We start from the raw sequence: 18,886 nt of genomic DNA on the forward strand, positions 1-18,886 counted from the left end.
CCTTATGCCAGGCACTGGGCAAGTTGATTTAATTTTGCCTTGGGGTGGCCATGGAGCTGTAGCGCCTTTGCTGCTTGGTCAAGTGGTTTCCAAGGCTGCACGCACCGAGCAAGGAGCTGGCCCTGGCTGCAGGGTTTCAGAGATGTGACTTCTAATTGCCTCAACTGGAATTTGGCCTAGGAAATGGGTTTCTACACTAGTGGAAAGAAAAAAAAAAGGGGGGAGGAAAAAAAAGAAAAAAGGGAAAAAATAGGAAAAAGAAGAAAAAAGAAAAGAAAGTCACAGGATCTTGTAATGCAAGTTTGTGAGGTTCTTGATTCAATGCTTTTCCAGAGGTGGCCTAGGGAACAAAATGACATTAAGACAATGTCATGAAACTTTATTTCTTTTTTTTTTTTATGAGCGGGGGTATAATTACCAGTATCCTGGCCAAATTCCATCTCCAGGAACTTTTATTTTTGCCTTTTTAAATTCCTGTGTAGCTGCGCATAATGGTTCCCTGCCCTGAAACATCTGGATAAAGGTGGTGGTGTAGCAGGACTACCCCAGAACTGGCCACTGGCCACTGTAGGCTGTATTGCAGCTTGTGTGCAGTGGTCAGACAGATTGAAATGCAAATTTTGGCATCATATGTAAGTCATTATAAAAAATGTGGTAAATGCCCTCTATCCTCCACAGATTTCTCCACTGCTGCTAATCCACACTTCTTGTTGCATCACACTTCATGTCAACCAAGGTGTGCCAAAACACAGTATGCTCAATGACAGAAGATATTTACCATTCCTTGAAGCGGCTTGTTTGCAATGAAGAGCTGAGTAAAACAAGACTTATTTTTCTCTTCTTTCTCCACAAAGGAATACACTATTGATGTCTTTTTCCGGCAATCCTGGAGAGATGAAAGGCTGAAATTTGACGGTCCCATGAAAATACTTCCCCTGAACAACCTGCTGGCCAGTAAGATCTGGACTCCTGATACCTTCTTCCACAACGGGAAGAAATCTGTTGCCCATAACATGACAACACCCAACAAGCTGCTGCGCCTGGTGGACAATGGTACCCTCCTGTACACCATGAGGTAAGTTTCGGTCTCCTGGGCCAGGGTCTTCCAGGTCCCTATACACAGGCAGGCAAGGATGGGACCTCAAGGTATGTTACAGCAGGGTTTGTGTAGACTTCCACTGATTGTTAGCACATTTGAGTCTTATCCTGCTGCTTTCCCTGCTATCCTTGTTTCCTACCTACGTAGCATCACTGATCCTCAACTTAAGCACATTTTTACAGGTAGCTTTTTTCTCATCATTCATGTTGATTTTTTTTCTTTTATGTGATGAGGTAGAAGTGTTGGGATCTATAGTTTGTGGAGTTAGTGTGCCACCCAACTTATTTTTGTTCCTGGTCTCTGATGGGATATCAAGTCAGGTTTCCAGTATTGGTAGGGGAATACTGGGATAGGAGACTGTGTTATTCTCCAGCAGCTTGAGAACAGATCTAAATTTGTTCAGCATGTTACACCGGAGCTGTTTGAAACTTCTAATGAGCCCAAGCTTGCTTGTGAGAGCAATGGGGTTTCTTTTCCTACTTCATGGAATCAAAAATCCAAATCTGTGTAATCATTAGGAAAAAAAATCACCAGCTTATTAAAAACTGTGCTTTGGAGGTGCTGGGTTTGGAGAGGCCATTGGAAGTTCTCAGTTTAACCCAGCCCAGGTTGTCCCCAGCTGAGCAATCAATGCGAGCCCTGAACATGAGGCAGCCCTGCAGCATGAGACCCCAGGCAGTGATACCGCCTGTGCAACCCCACTGTGAGGTCCAGCAACTGGGCCCTTCCTTCTAAAACATGAGTTGCTGTTGGGGAACCATGCTTCGGCAGTCATCTTCTCTGGATTTCTCAAGAACAGCCCTGGTACATACATTTATCACTAAGCTGCAACAGGTGGAGAGTATGAAGAGAAATGCCTTTGGGTTAATTGTATGTTTGTTCCGAACTATTCAGATATTCCTGTATGCTTGTAAGCTATTCACCCACATAAATAATGTTTGCCACCTGGGGTTGATCTACTAATTTGCCTTCTGAGGTAAATGGGCTTATAAATGAAACAACAAGCTACTCATAGATGCACAAGAAAGGTGTTAAGTTGGTTTGTGAAAGGTGTAAATCTTTGCTTTCAAAAATTATTTTCTCTGCCTCCATCTTCAAGCTGATCCTAACTAATAACAGGCTTCATAGTGGATTCTGTGTGCTGAGATGCTGCACTTTCACCTCTGTTTTTTGAGGACCAGGCAGAATTTAATCTCTTCCTAGTTAAGCTGGCTGTGAATCTACATAGTGTCAGCAAGTTTTACAGCCTACATTGATAAACAATGCTCTGCTTTTGTGCAGCAGTTCTCGAATATGAGCTAATCCTGCTGGTGCCCTGGGGGTTTAGGTCTCCACACATCAGTGATCTCACGTTACTGAGGCAGATGGGGTAAATGAAGGGAGAAGCCCAACTTGGCTTAAGGGCTGCGTTCTGCTCCCAGCTCTCTGACCTGCATGTGGATGACTAACACTCCCCCCCCCCCCGTTTGTATCATTGTCTGACTGTAAAGTATTATAGGAGCTACTGGCATAAGACAGCAAAAAAAGGACTCAATTTCAGGGCTTTTATATCATTTCACTTCTTCTTTATTCAGCAAACAGCCATTAGCTTCAGCAAGTTTTGTGTGACTGAGAAAGTATTGGATTTACTTTTCTGTTTAGGGCTGGGCAGGTGCCAGGATGGCAGCATCACGAGGCTCTTGGGAATGAGCTTCTTGAAGAAAATGGAGTCATGGGACTTTTAAAATAAATTCAACACATCTTTCAGTTTAGCTGCCTCCCAAAGAAGCGGGGAATGAATGACAGTCTGGACCTCCCTTTGCGTGTGCTCCTGCTCCCCTTAAATGTACCTCTAAGGCTTTCTAAGAGGTGAAGAGCCCACTCAGAGATAACCCAAAGGTCGAGGGTTGGATGTGAGGCCCTTTGTCACGTGATGCATTGCACAGTGCCAGGAGCTGTAGTGCATGGAGATCTTTTCCTTACCCAGCACAGACTGCTGCTCTGCAGATGTGTGTGAAGCTATCCTGATGAGGCTCTAGGCAGTATTGGACCAGCCTGATGCTGGAGATGTGGTTAGAGCTGGCCAGATGGCCACCTGGAAAGCAGTGCCCACTGCCCGGGACAGTGTGTCAGGGGTGAAGCAGAGCTCCTCTGGCTTTGCAGTTCAACACATCAAGGATGGGATGTCTGTCCTGGTGCATCTGATCATTGCCCTTCTCACTGCTGCTGAAGGAAATGTCTGCTCAGGGCCACAGAGGGTCTTTTGAGTGAGGCTCAGAAAGGAAAATGCAAGGGCACAGACTGCATGGTCCAGGACTGTGCTTCAGGCTGAGGCTCAGACAGGAAAATGCAAGGGCACAGACTGCATGGTCCAGGACTGTGCTTCAGGCTGAGGCTCAGACCCCAAGTCCTACCTGGCTCTGCCACTCATAGGCACACACACCTCAGTTCCCCTGTAAAATTATGATGATGGTATTACCCTCCCTTGTTAAGTGCTTTGAAACCTCCTCCCAGGAAAGGGCTGGAAGAAGACTCATGTTTTATGTCCAAGTGACACATTCACTGTTGTCCCCCCCGCACAGGGGCATGCACATGTGTCCTTCTCAAAGGAAGGAGCAGGACCATGAAGCCAATCTCAGCCCCACAGAGCTGACATCCAGCAAAGTGCACATCCCGAAGAGGCACGTTCTGTCCTACTGACTAGGGAGTGGGTTTGGACCTCCACCAGATTTCCCCTGGTCTGGCAGGACTGCCCAGGTGATCCCTTGCAGGCTCTGTCTAGACTGGTAGATTGCCATGCAGTTTGACTCCTGAGACATATCCTACTCCTTTACCTTCAACCAGCCAATATCCTTGAGGGATCAGTTCTGCTGATGTGCAATTAGGGGCATGTCTCTTGCTATTTATCCTGCTGTGAAAGCCAACTTCTCTTAGTCAAGGCTTACATTTATAGATGAAGTTGCTCTGGTGGAACAGCAACTCTGACACATGCATCCAGCAAAATTACACCTGTGTGACAATATTTATAGCTCCCGGAGAGAACCTCTTTATCACTGACCTGAGCTTCAACAAGTCACACAACAGCTGTAGCTGAGCGTCCGGAGATTTCCTTTAGTCGCAGCACAGCCTCCTCATGGGTCAGTGCAACATCACAGTGCAAACATCTGATCACTGACTCAGGCCTTAGCACCTGCGTGACAAGATGGCCTTTGTGACCGCAGCACAAAATTGCATTTCTCTATTCACCTCCTTCTGGCTACTGGGGAAGGGACAGGATTACTGATCCCTCTGCCTCTTCCCTGCTACTCTGGATACCTTAGAGGGCATGGGGAACACAGTTTTATTATGTAGCCCTGCCTCTGCAGGCTTGTTTGTGGAGCCCCTACAAGATCCAAGTAGTTCACAAAAGCCCAGCTAGGGCCTCAAAGCTCTGGTGTCAGACCTGAGTACAACAAATGGGGAATTGTGCATGGATTGACATAAGGTACAGACGAAAACTCAACTGCTGCAGCAATCTCTGGATGTACTCTCTGGCTCGAATTGTGGGGGGCACATAGATAATGTTCTGGTTCTTCCTAGCCTTGAAGCAAATGAAAACAGTGAAAGCTTAATGCTGTGCCGATGGGATTCAACTTTGTGAATCCAGGCTTTAAAGAGCTCTCCTCCTCTTCACAGGGACTGTCAGAGTGGCATGTTGAGGCTTTGTGGTTATTGTCAGAGTGGTTCCCAGTCAATATGTGCTCAAGTTATGCACTTAAAGGACGTTTTCTTTAATGCCAGGCTGACGCATTCAGCTGCATGCCCAAAGACTTTGCCTCAAGGACCTATATTGCTAAAGACAATGGAAAGTCCTTAGCGGCAGTGCACAAGCATGTGGGAAGGAGGGTCAGTGAACCCCTGGGTGGGGCAGAGGCAGAACAGGAGGGAAAGCTGAGTACAAAGGCACCCAGGACACGTGCAGTCCTACCAGGGCAGTTGAACCCCAGGTAACAAGTCTTGTACCTAATGGGGCATGCTCAGGGGTTTGAGCTTCCCAGGCTGCTTTTTGAAATCACAGAGCTTCACAATGTCTCTTCCAGCAAAGGCTTTGTGTTGTCTTTACTGCCTGGTTTTTTTAACCCCTGGGCAACTTCTGGGAGCTGTAGGCTGGAGCTTGCAGAACCCTTCCACACGATGGAAGTGCAACCATCATTCTCCTTTCTGCAAGAGCAGCAGCTGGGACATGCCAGCACCAGCTCCTCTGGGTAGTATGGACTGGAAACTATTTGACTGCATCCCATGTCAGGGATGATCCTAAACAACAGCATAAATGGACCCAAGCAGATCAAAGCTAGACTGCTAAACATGCAAGCAGATGAATAGATGAGGTGAGGTTTGCACAGCCTGCTTTTCCCTGCCTTACAGATTCCAGAATGGATCCAAAGGTAGAAATCATGTTTTCCGGGCTTGGTTTTGTGAAGGCAGACTTTTGTAAGGAAGCTGTCCCAGGAGGGAGAAATCTTCAGAGATCACCTTATCTCGCTGCATTTCTGCCATCATGGGCTGAAATCTCCAGGGGCTGGGAGAAGATGCAAAGTGAATTCAGTGCTTTCAGATCCAGCACAAGGATCCTAGAAGCAATTTGGCTTTCAAGCTCAAACCCCAGCAATTAAACCTAACCTAGATTCTCACACAGCCTAAACCGTAAACACTATTCGGCCTGACTGTGGTTATTAATGAATCTCCTAGAGGAGAAATCAGGACAAAACTCAAGCAATATCCCTGGCATAAACAAAGTTGGTTCTGCTGTGCAGGGTGCTGTCATGTTTTTGTACCACACATACACCAAGGGATTATTACATTTGCGTCCCAGAAATTGGACTGAGACTCTCGCTCATCCTGCAGCACGACGCTCATCCTGCAGCACGACGCAGGTAACGACAGGGGCTCTAATGACACATCAAAGGCTTCGCTAAGCTCCTGGTAACCATGAGAACGAAGCTGAAGTGGTTTGTTGTACCGTCAGCCCTGGGAGAGGTATGTTTAGCCTGATTCACGCTTCTTGCCATTGTGTTGAGCAGTTCAAAGGACTTCCCATGACTTTAAAGAGAAAAACATGGTTTCTCTCCTGGATGTTCCACTTTTGGTGCCATTGTGCCAGCAAAGTGAAAAGAAAACACGAGGAGTTTGGGGTTTGATTTCAAGACAGTTCTGCGTAAGTTATTGCTAGCGCCTGGGACAGATGAGCCAAAGGATACAACAGCTGGATTATGTGATTGCTGGCAGCTTGGCTATTTTTCACATGCTGTTTAGGCTTTATAATGACATTTCAGGGCTCAGATGTCTGGACCTGAACAGGGCATTGGAGCAATGAAGCAAACCTCTGTGGCTAGCTGGCCACAAGCTCCCTTGCACATGGTAAGGGGCAAAGATGAGAATGAGATGAAGATGAGATGAACAGGCTCTTTTACCCAAATGCTGCAGAGGCAGTGGTAATTGTCTGGGAAGCGAGATACATTCCTCTTAGTTTGACATTTTGACGTTTCATTAGGCAAAGCATATGGTGCTGAGGAGTCCTTTGCCGGCAACAGGAGGTGGCAGGGAAGGCCAGTGGCGGGGGGGTTGGAGCGGAAGGGGAATGTGGGCACTCTCCTGAGCGGTGATTGATTCCACAGCTTACCTAAATACCTCTGCTAATTAGCACTCTGAAAGATGAGCATGTGCAAGAGAGGCTGCAGGAGGGGGGTGAAAGATGGCCGAGGGATGCGGGGGGCAGCGGGGTGAGCAGCAGTGCATGCACTCTGGTTGTGGGGAGAGCCGCTTGGGGACCCAGCACACCCCAGCACGTGTGGGGGCAAAGCAAAGAGGTTTCAGGCAAGGGAGAACACCTGGAAGTGGGAATGCCTGTATTGCTTCCCCCTTCGGCAGGGAAACTGACTGCCTTCGTGTGTTATCTGTGAACGTGCTGACTTCTGGCTGGCTGAAGTTGCTGAACCAGACTCATCTCGCTGGAATGATATGGCATTTTCTTTTTTATTTAATTTCAGGAGACATAAAAGCTCCTTCATTTGTATGTGGAGAAGTGGCAGGTTAGGTTGCTTTTTCAGTGGTTTGTTGATGGATTTACTGTGGTGGTGTTTACTGGCTCAGCTAATAAAACACTTCAGATTTAAAGTGTGACTGCTGCATTCCCACACACCTATGGAGTCATCCAGCATCTGTATAAAGTTGTCTCCTTTCCTTGACAACACTTGCTCTTGTTGACCATGGCCTGGAGAGGGCAGGAGGGTATGGCCAAGGCCAGCTTGTGCCCAGCTGGTCTCTGCTGCCATCCTGGCCCCCTCTGAGGCTCTTTCTGGCTGCTCTAAATGGCACTCAACCACCGGAACCAAAATCTGCAGTCTTTTGGGTTGTTCAGCCTTATTCATAGTAGCTGTTGATCACAGCCAAGACTTGCAAACAGTACAGTGGATGAAAAAGGCCTTTCTGTTTTTTTGGAGGAGTTCGGGATACATCAGAAGGAAAGCACTGATCAGAGGAGAGGTCCTTTGGAAAAGCCGACTTTGGGAACACCCAGCTAAGAGCCTTTTGAAATAATAAAGTAATTAGTGAAGCCAACGAAGGAATAGGAAGGTAAAAAGGAAAAGTCTTGTGTGGCGTGCTGAGGGAGACAGGGGAAATGCATCAACATTTCCTTTACACAAGTGACAGTGACAAATATTAGAAGCAAAAAGTCCATTGCAGTTGGAAAGGACACAGAAAGAATTGAATGGTAAGATCCGTGAGGACATGCTTGTAAAGCTTGTCAACCATGAAGCACCCCAAGTGAATTTTAAGCTGACAGAAGAAAGCATCACAAAAGAAACAGAACAGGAGGAGCAAGGCTGTTGAGTCCACACCTTGCTGCCAGGTTTTCACACCTGCTTCTTGAAATCCTAATCTTCATCAAGATTACAAAAGAGAGGCATCAGAGCAAATGAGGAATTTGTTCATGGTGGCCTTTGAGCGTCCAGAAGAAAATCATTCCGACGATGTGCTTGTAGGCTTGTCAAAATCACTGTTGGTCTTTCCATTGACTTCAGTGAACCTTGGTTAAAGTCCTAAAGATCAGGCCTTCTTCTCTCTTGTGTAGAACATTCAGTTCAGGTGTGAAGAAGAGATCAGCAAGTCAGAAAGAGTGATTTGTTTCCAAGGAAGTTACATTGGCCACACAGTGGTTCTCAGATTGGCTGAGAAAGCCAAGCTGGGGCCAGACATAATGCAAGCAGGACAGTCATCACCACCTCTTTGTCAGTAGAATGATTACTACAGGACATACACATGGATTCAGAAAGGATTGGCAGACGCATTGTAGAAAAGTCTTGGTCACTGGTGCACTCAATTGCCTGGATACAGCCTCTGAGTCATGGAAGCTGTAAGCCACGGGCTGCTGGGAGACAACAGCAAGGTGTGGTTTGCTCTGAATTCACCCAGGTTTTGTACTTCTCTGTAAGTATTCACTGGCCTGCTCTACTGGAGGTGGAGTCAGCCTACATAGACCCAATAAACCTGCTGTGATTAACCTGGCCAGAGTACAGAGCATTGCATCAGCCACAGGGCTGGGCTGTGAGTCCTTGGGACCCAACAGTGAATGGTGACTCAGCAGCCAGCCCCTCAGGGCTTCAGTGCAAGTAGTCCCCATGCTGATGCTGAATAGCTAAGAGCTGTTTATCAGGACCAGACCTGTCCTGATTGTGGGAATTGCTTTTACAGGGTATTTTTCCCTCTGTGGGGTAGCTCCTAGGGCACAGTGGAGATGGGACAGTGGTACCCGGCGCTGAAAAATAGCAGAAATGCATATGTGCTGCTGTTGCATTAAGGAGAAGGGAGGTTCCACTGAAGCACTGTGGGGCAGTGTTCAGAAGGTCTGCAGGAAACTCACGGCTTTCCTTTCCTAGCCCATCCAAGAGTAAGCCGTAGACTTCCCCATGGTGCAATCTGCTCTGCAGCACTGTGACCCCAGTGACTGTTGCAAAGGCATCGCGTGCCTCATCTCCCAGACATGCCCAAAGGCTGGGTTAACTGCAGTTTAAACCCCTGCTGTGGGTGCTGCAGGGGCTCCAGGTCACACAGGAGGGTTTTGGCCACCCAGTCCTGCCCCATCGAAGTTACAGCAGCTTCCACCTCTGCTCCTCTGCTTCTTCATTTAACGCCTCAGCCTGTCTCTCACGGGCATGACACCTTTTCTAGATCCTCTAAAAGAAGCAGATGAGGCTGGATGTGGGTCTGAAATCGTGAGGTTCATTTCCTCACCTAGCAGAGCAAAATTCACAGCCAGCGGAGGGCTTCCAGTGCAGCCGGGCCCACTCTTGCAGCCAAAACGGAGCAGCTGTGCAGGACTTCACTGCTGCTGCATCCCTCGTTTGCGCTGGTGTCCTCCTGTCACAGCACCATCTGCCGCCTGCAGCCACCGTCGCTGCAGCCCTGGTGACAGCCTGCCACCTCCAAGCCATGGTGATTCTGCTTTGTTTCCCCCACAGGGGGGTTTAAAGTGATTTGTGAAGTGCTTGGTTTTGTCCACCAAATTTTTTTATGCCAAGTTTAAAAAACAGTCGTTGTCCACCCCCGTTTTTTTTTTTGTAGAATCATTTAAGGTTTGTCCACCTGAAAGAAAAAACCTTTATTTTTCTTTTCTTTCTTTTTTTTTTCTTCTTTGCTTTTAGCAAACAAAATCTGAACCCTTTATTTTTTTCAGGGTTTGTTTTGCATTTGACTAAGGCTCAATATTTTCTATGAAGAATAACTTAACGTTTTTCCAGCTGAAAGAAAATATCTCAACAGAAGCTTTCCACTGTGCTTATTGACCTGAGTTTTCCACAAGCCACCTTCTGCCTTAGGTCTGTGCACTTGCCCTTTGCATCCACCTGTTGCTCCTGTCATGGTTTATTTGTTATTTTGCCGAGCCATCAGAAGTGGGTCCTTTTTTTCTCTGGAAATGGTTCCTTCAGAAAAGATTGTATTAGACATCTCCTGGGAAGCTGTCTGTCCTGGCTCCCCCTCCTAGGCTGCAGGCTTTGCAGTACTTCAGGAAGGAACACGGGCTTAGAGCTACCTTTTTTAGAGCCTTTTATAACAGATCCTTTTATGCCTGGCCCCATGTTCTGCAGCACACTGCTTTTATGGTTGTGCCTCCCTCACAAAACTCCTTCCCGATGAGGTATCCTACTGGGATTTGGTGGATGCGTAAAACGCACTAGTTGTCCTGCACCCCCCCAAACAGCCTCAGGACATGCAGTTCTGCGTCAGCCCGCAGCATCCTCTGCAGTGCCACCAGTGAGGGAAGAGCTGAGGGAGGTGGGGTGAGGTGCCCCCCATGCACAGGGGTTTGTTGTACCCTGGTGCAGCACCTGCGACTTCAGGGCTCTGACTGACTTTGTTTAGCAAGCCCAGTAGCGCTGCGGCTTCCTGACTGAACAATCTGCCAGCCCTTGACTCCTTCCAGACCACCGCGAAGATCAAGCCATGTTCCCTGGAAGCCCTTTCCCTCTGCTTTCCAGCATGGTCCATGAGATGTCCCCTGGCCCCAGGCATTAATAAGCCCTTTATGCACAGTGCATAAGCAAACAGAAGTCCTGGGCTTTAGCAGATTTTCTGATTGCACTGGGTGGATAAAGATGAACTCAGTCAATAAGGTTGAGTTTATACAATGGGAAAGGTTGCCAGATCTGTGTGCCTGCTGTTCTATCCACAGCTGATGGCCTTCTGCCCGGAGACCCAGAGGTTAGTGACCACATTGAGGCCTTTGTCGCCTTTGATGGGTGCAGGGCAAAGATGCCGTGGCAGAAGGGCCAGGTGGGAGCCTCTGCAGCCGTGTGTTTCTGATCACGCTCTGTGTTTTGTCTTGTAGGCTAACGATTCATGCAGAGTGCCCCATGCACCTGGAGGACTTCCCAATGGATGTGCATGCTTGCCCACTGAAATTTGGGAGCTGTAAGTACCTTGATCATCCTCTGCGAGGAGGTGGATACAGAGCTAAAGAACAGTCCTTTGTGTGGCTAGTGTTTTCCAGTATTTTAGTAACAGTGTTATTAATTATTGCTAATGATAATGTGACCAAAAATTTGTTTCTGGTATCTTATACATGCAATTCCTACCATCATCAGAAATGGACAGCATGCAAATGTGTGGTCAATTCAGGCTCACAGGATGGGTTAGACTCCTATGGTTTTGCTGTAAGTTATTGGGGAAGTGGGAAGAGCAGCTTCCCATTGCTCTCCCTGCCTTCGGTGGGCAGTGCTGCCTTTTCAGCACTGCCCCAGCAGGACCGGTGTTGGTGGAAGACTCAGAAATACTTTTCCTTCATCACAAGGTGATCCTGGGGTGACATATTTGGGAAGATAGCAGTGGTGTCTGCTGCCAGGTGTCCTGTCCAGCTTCCCTACATCACTCCTACCAGTCTGGGGAGAGCCTGAAATCTCTGGTTGCTCTGGCTCCATGCTCCAGTGGAGCTTACAAACCCCTTGCTCCTCTTCAGTCTGTCAGGCAGGCTGCTCTCAAGTAAAAGGCTTGGAAACTCTGGGAATCTCAGTCCCAAAACCCAAGGGTCCTGGTTTAGGGAAGATTTGCAGGCTGCTGGTGAGTTGAAAGCTGCTCCCAGCCTCCCAGGCTTGCAGCTGGTCGTCTGCCTGGGCTTCCCATATCCTGCCTAGGAACAAGTTCCCTCTTCTCTCCCATATGCAAGTTAAGTTTCTTTTGGTTTTGTTCCTAAAGTGAGTGGGAACCAAATTCCAAGTCACTGGTACACCATAATGTGGAAATAAATGTCCTAGTCCTGCACTGCCTGGAGTCTCCTCCAGGTTCAACGAACTGAGCACCACTCGCAGTCTATGTTTGTGTTAGATGGAAGAGTTACCCACCTCAAACTAAAGAATGAGCCCCCACCAGTAATCTCCCTTTTGGACTCTAAGAAAACACACCTTTCTAAACTGATACTTCCTTCCTGGAGCCATTTGGGAGTTAACTAAGGAGAAAGTTGAAAAGTTTGCTTGACACCAGAAGAAATCATGTTTATCATGTGCATCTACTCTTCTGCCTCATGACAAAATGTTACTTCATAGGCAGCACTTAATTAAGTGTAGAACTATTTGCCACAAGACATCACTAAGGCCAGTAAAATACTAAGCCTTAGAGAAGGATGTTAATTGACCTTGTGAGGAGGGATATAAAATCTCATACCTCAGGCCTAATCTCTGGGATTATTACAAGATTTGCAGGAAGGCAGATTACTCCACATCCAATTGCTTATGATGTTTTTTTTGTGAGGAAAAGAGATTAATGTTCATATTTCTGCTGGAATATCCTTTGGGATTCTTCTGGGTATTTTTACTGATGTGGCCTCTGAATGATGAGAGTTTTGACATACGCAGCTCAGAGAGCTCCCCCTGATTAACATTAGTATGGCTTTTACTAAAGCACCCATCCACATAGCATCTGAGCTCACCTCTCCTGCATTGGAGTAGGATTAAACTAGCGTTTGCACCAAAAAGCCATTGACAGCTGGAAGCTGCTCATTTTCAAGAAGCTTAAAGGGGGTCAGATTTACAAGTAGAATGACAATGCCAGGGTGAGACACATGCTGTTCAAAGGGTAGCCAAATCTGCCTCAGTGACCACCTTCCAGTGATCCCCACACAGTGGCTCATCAGTGGCCTCCTGTCCCTCTGCTACCATGGCAGCCACCCGAAGAGGGAAGGCAGAGAGCCTGCAGGAGAAGTAAGGGCATCAGGCATTTCAAATAGCTTCAGCTGCCCACCTGCATCATTCCTTGGACCAAGTGCAGTGAAGGTGATAGCTTTACCTATCGCCATACTCCCTAGAAGATGGATGTACACAGCAGAGAACAACCATTTCTAAGCCAGTCATAGGACATTTGTACAGCAGCTGTCTGAGACTAGGCTAGCAGAAGATGTTGCTGAAGTTACCAGCTCTGTTAAATGTCAAAGAGCTGTCCCTGTTTGGATTGGACTAGACTGCATTGAAAGCGAGGCACTGAGCAGAACCGAAACAGCTTCATGGCATTAAATATGTTCCAAGCATCCATACCATGCCTATGTGACACCAGATACGCTTCTGTCCCACACAACCAGATATGTAGACAACTGCATTTTCAGGGATGATGGCAATGAAACTGTGGGCAAGTTTCCTTTGTAGACTGAGAGTGGTGGTGGGTGAACCATGACTGCTGGAGCAGAAGGTGCTGCCCATCAAGGTGGAAGAGCATTGGCAGAGATGTACAAAGCTAAACCTGAAGGAGGATTGAGGTGTCCAGAAGCATGTTAAGAGCTGGAAGTAGGGGTTGGAAAAGCAGAGTGTTGCATATCGGGTGAGAGGTGCCAGCCTGCATCAGAAGTGCTTAGGCAGCACGCTGGCATGCTGAGAAACATTGGCTGATCATCAAAACCACTCCCCCCACTTTGCACAGTGCCTACTTAGTATTTAATAGGTTTGCCAAAACCTACAGTGCAGGGATAACAATGGTTGTTTCAAAAAGCTCAGAGAAATCTGATTGTTTCAGGACACAATCTTCCACAAAGCAGGAGCTGAGACATTTCTGTAGCAGACCTGAGCCACTGCTTGACCTGACCCCAGCCAATTTATGTCTTAATAGGAGAAGCTGGTGGTAAAAATGAATTAAAAACTTGTTTTAGTGAACTTCGTTCTTGCCTAAAAAAACAGTGCAGAATGGGTATGGACAGGAAACTTGGGCATTATTGGGGAGAAGTATCTCCTAGTAGAGCCTGGAGAGACTCAATTTCTGGATACGATAGGACTGGCAAAAGCAAGAGCATGCAGGCACTGTTGGGAAAGGGAGTGGCTATGAGGATAAGCAGGATTTTGGTCACAAAGGCTTGTGAAGGTGATGGTGGCTGTGTGTCAGAGAGAGGAGTTTGCATATGGGGAGTTGGGCAGGTGGGATAGAGAGGGGAACTTGCAAGCTCCTGGAAGGATGCCCTGGCCCTGAGCCCAGTGCTACCCCATGCAGCAGTCCAGCAACACTTGCCTGCTGTTTCTCGTGCAATGTGCAGGCAGGCTTTTCTCAGCACTGACCTCCATCGCTGCCTGGTGGATTGGCCTGGAGGCTGGCAAACACAGGGTCATGCAGAGGAAAAAGCATCTTGGTGGGAGGGCACACTACCTTCAAAGTTGAGAGGCTTGGAGAGGGTTGCTTCTGAGTGAGAGTAAAGATTTTTAACTTTTTCTCCTTAGCCTAAAATTCAACCTCATTTGCATTTAGCCTTTCTCGCCAGCTGCTACCAGCATGACTCTCCTGGTCCCTGGCATGGCAGGACTGTGGCTGTCCTGCTGCCCCAGCAGCCTGCTGGCCTGGACACCTTCCTATATTGTCTCTGCTTGGAGCCAGCCCTTGCAGAGTCAGCACGTCAAGGGGACAACATGTCTCTCAATGACAGTGCTCTGCCCCCTCTTCCAGCTCCCTTCTGAAAACCCCAGCTCCCTTTTGTTCATTTGATTTAACAGTTGCTGAACTACCTCGGTCTCTGGCCATGCTTCGCTGTGCTCAGCCATGTGGTTCTGAGGAATGCACAGCAGGGATTAATTTGGCTACAGGCTAATTTGGTATATTTTAGGTCAGGCAGAAGCACAAACCTCATTCTTCTTTCTCCTCCGCAGATGCCTACACAAAGACGGAGGTGATCTACACCTGGACACTGGGGAAGGATAAATCAGTGGAAGTAGCAAAGGGTGGATCTCGCCTGAACCAGTATGACCTGCTGGGCCATGTTGTTGGGACAGAGATGGTTCGATCCAGCACAGGTACTTTTGGGACCGTGATGCGATGCGTGGGCTGAGCACACTGTCAGATGAGAGGGACCCATGGGCTTTGAATGCCATGATTTGGCATAATTAGAGGTAGCACCTGTGGGCGGTGAGCACCACAGTACTTCCCAAGCCACGTGCAGTTGGAGAATATGGCTGGGGACATCTGGAGCAGTCACCAAGAGGCAGTAAACGGTTTAGCTTTTTAGTGGTTTCCACTTAAAGAGCCTTATCGCCCATAACCTAGAAAACTGATTTCAAGCATCTAAAAATGATCTGTTGTGTGGAAAATTTGCCCCACCTTGCCCAGCTGGTTCTTGGTAGTGTGAGTTCATTTGTCTTGGATCCCTTTCCAGTCCCTCAGGAGAGCATTGTGGGCAGGGGAGGTAAATGCAACATAATGTTCGGCGTGATTTTCACTGCATCTGCTTACACAAATATTATCATAGCTAGTAGAAGATTATCCCAAACAAATGTTTCCTCTGATTAATGACCAATATTAATCATCTTTCTCTCCCATCTGCTGCTCCTCCCTTCCCCTCTGAATCCAGGTACTGATAGCTTCTGTTATCTCATGTGTGTCTCTCATCTTTCTTTTTCTCTTTTCTATTTTTTTTCTTCTGTATGCACCAGTAGTTCTCTCATTTGAGGATATTTCCTCTCTGGTGCACTTGATTTTAATAGTGTCTGTCTGTAACAACTCATATCACCTCCCTTGGGGAAATGTGGGGAGTCCAGGGAACTAAATGTCATAATATCTGACCCATCTCTCTACTTAAGTTGTAGTAAAATGTACAGATGAATAACCTGAAGTGGCACGAAAGCTGCTAAAGGCTCCTGTGTGTAATGATTTAGCAGAGCCACGCTCACAACAAAAAGGCACAATAATCCAACAAAATATCCAAAGCTTTGAGTGGAGGAATAGGGCATTGAGGAAAAATAGGGACAGCTGCTTCTTTGGTTTACAGCCCAGACCTTTAACAACAGAACTTGCCCTGATTTTTGAGATGGTTACCATGAGGAAAGGTGGAATATTTTCAGGATTGTCAGAGAAAATAAAATCCTCTGTCCTGAATCCTACTGAAGCATTGTTAGGGTCTCTCTAAGCTTAAGGGATCTTACCCATGACATGGCTCCCTGGGCTGGAGCAGAAAAGGGATGGGAGCTGGGTTGGAAGAGATCCCCAGAGGCATCTTGTGCCTGGGGTGAAACAGGGAAAGCCTATTGCCCAGTTATCTATTGGCATTGATTTGCCTTTGTCCCACAACCTTTTTGTGGTGAATTAAAGAAGTCTCCAGAGAAGTGTTTTGAAAGGACAAATGCTATGTGGAAGTCACCCAGGCTACACTGGGGCACATGCCTGGCATGGCACAGCAGTTGTGTGTGCATGTGCAGGATGTGCAAAGTCAGTGCTGACAGTGTGCTGCAGCATGCATCCCTCCTTCCCACGGCTGTTAGGGTGGTCTACAGTACTGTAAGATACCAGGGTATGCCAGCCAATAACAATATGACACACATGCTGCAATTTCATCTAAAAACTTGAAAGTTTGTTCAGGACAGATCTTTAGTGGTTTAGAGGTGGATTGGTGGTCAGCTGGCCCCATCCTCGAAAGCACAGGCGGCTCAGCATCTCTAACTGGCTGTCTCTGCAGGGGAGTACGTCGTCATGACCACACACTTCCACCTCAAGCGGAAGATTGGGTACTTTGTGATCCAGACCTACCTACCTTGCATTATGACAGTCATCCTGTCCCAGGTCTCCTTCTGGCTTAACAGGGAGTCCGTTCCTGCCCGAACAGTTTTTGGTGAGTCTGAGAGCCTGGGGGCGTCCTCTCAGGTTGGGGGAGAAAGGCACCACAAAGGACGGGAAATAGACTGAGCATCAGAGCTGGTCTTCTCCAGGTCTTGACCAGCATCAGTGAAGCTGCTGGCCATTTCCCAGAATAGCGTCTTCCCAGTGCCCCTGCTTCCACTGAATCACTGCAAAAATACTCCTGTCCATGTTTCTGCTACAAGCCAAGCCATAAATATTAACAGTAATCAAGGTATTGATCATCTAATTATATGCATTTGGCTGTGTCTGCTTATCTATATTGGCTTTTGAGTTGAGGAGAGCACAGACACATGGGGAGGCATTTAAAGCTCTACCTTTGAAATTGCTAATGTGCCCCTGGTCAGAGCTCCACATAACAAGTTCCTGGGCTGAGACAGTATAACTGCATGGTAAATATATTGTTATTATTTTCTTCAGCTCATTTCAGGTCCTCTCTCCGAGGCAAAGTGTCAGGCTGGCATTGCACATATATTAATAGCTTTTACAAACTTTTAATAACAGAATTGCTTTGTGCTTTCCTGCCAAGACCTTTAGTTCAGGATCTACACACACAAGCTCACAGACCAGGTGTGATGCTGCAGGATTGTATTTCCTGGAAATAACAGTGCCCAGCAGATACCGCTTAATAGAGAGTATATTGGACAAAAGTCACGAAGCAGAATGGGGATATATGGTACCACCTGCTCATGTTTTTGAATAAGACAGAAGGTGGTCTGGTTTCAAAGATCATGAAGCATTTTCTCTGTAGCAAGAGTCATTATAGAAATACTCCCACAAACCCAACAAGGCTGATGTCCTCCTTTCTGGACCCTCTCCACAGGTCTGGACCTTGTTCCCATGCTGTGGACTGGAACAGGATGTGGGGAGGGTCACAGGTGGCTCTGCACCCTCCTAAATGAACTAGAAGGGAATCATTATGGGTTTTGTGTTTACTGGGGCTTGTGAAATGTAGGTCATGAACAAGCTTTAAAATTTACAGTTGACCTCAGCTTCTTCCCGTTAGCACAAGGTTGCCTTCCTTTCCCTGGTGAGGCAAATCCTACAGTGATCCCCAGGATGGAGTGCAGCTGCAGGGAGCTGGGCGGTTAGTATGACCAAACTGGTTTGCACCATCCAGACTGCAAGACCTGCATTGAACTGTGATAACAGTGAAGAAGAGAGGCTACGGCCCCTTGGCACCCACTTTTTGGTGTTTTCACCCAACAGAATGGAAAAGGGGAGGCTCAGGCAGAAACCACATGGAAAATAGGACCAGCTCAGGCATACAGAGAGTCATTAATGAACTTTCCTCACTCATCTATCTGTGAATCATTTGCAACTAAACCCCACAGAGTGCACAGGCGGACCCCATGTCTCTCCATGACCCAGGTGGGCTATTACATCTGCAGCGGTTCTGGAGTATCTCTGCACTCCTGACACTGGGGGCGAGCCCTTCTCTGAGGATATTTGATTCCCTCCTATGTTATCCTGAGATTTGCAATTAGACAGGTTTCCTCGAGTAGCAGCTCAGACTGAGCAAGAAAGAGCTGACTGAAAAATTAAAACCTACCTTTGTGAAAAATGTCTTTGCTCCCAAATTGCCTTGCTTTCCTATTAAGAAAATAATGAGAACTCAAATTTTTTATTCTTTTTTGCCCCTCAGAGCATATTGTCAACAATATTATTGAAACTCTTCAATTACCAGGAGAATGGCTTAGGGGAAGTGAAAATTAGTCAATATTTTTATAATGCATTTTTAATTGAAGAGCACATTATTGGGGAAAATGGATAGCAATGGTTGCTTGTTTTAAGGAAAAAAAGCTTTAAAAGGCATTTTGCAACAGATCATTTTTTTAAGATATATCATTGTGACACTCATTCTGGCAGCTTGGGCCACTGACGGGTGCCTGATTGTGCCGACAGGACCCAGGATCCCAGATGTCCATCCATGGAGGTCACAAGACACTATTTCCAAAACGTTGAGAGAACCACATTGGATAAGTGGCCAGTTTCTGGTCCTCTGTGAAGTTCCCAACCATCTGGCTGTCCTTTTTACTGTTATTTTATTATTTGTCTTTCATTGCAAAAGCAACCAGAGGCTTCTCCATGGCATATTCTACATGAGGGAGCTGGGTCTAGCATCATGCAACTTACCCTACTAGCAGACAAGGAATTGAATGCAGGTGCCTACCTATGAGCTAG

At 47.1% G+C, this 18,886-nt stretch overlaps 1 protein-coding gene across 2 annotated transcripts in view; it reads left to right on the forward strand.

The window, feature by feature from the left end:
- LOC104318832 (gamma-aminobutyric acid type A receptor subunit alpha3) overlaps nucleotides 1-18,886 on the forward strand; it is a 75,568-nt gene that overhangs the window by 42,551 nt on the left and 14,131 nt on the right. For both annotated transcript variants that reach the window (XM_069811167.1, XM_069811169.1), the window contains exons 5-8: nucleotides 855-1,075; nucleotides 10,944-11,026; nucleotides 14,725-14,868; nucleotides 16,524-16,676. In XM_069811167.1, the coding sequence (XP_069667268.1) occupies nucleotides 855-1,075; nucleotides 10,944-11,026; nucleotides 14,725-14,868; nucleotides 16,524-16,676 (601 nt within the window). The remainder of the gene's footprint in view (nucleotides 1-854; nucleotides 1,076-10,943; nucleotides 11,027-14,724; nucleotides 14,869-16,523; nucleotides 16,677-18,886) is intronic.

The sequence above is a fragment of the Haliaeetus albicilla genome, chromosome 23 (assembly GCF_947461875.1).
Source record: "Haliaeetus albicilla chromosome 23, bHalAlb1.1, whole genome shotgun sequence".
Lineage (NCBI taxonomy): Eukaryota > Metazoa > Chordata > Aves > Accipitriformes > Accipitridae > Haliaeetus > Haliaeetus albicilla.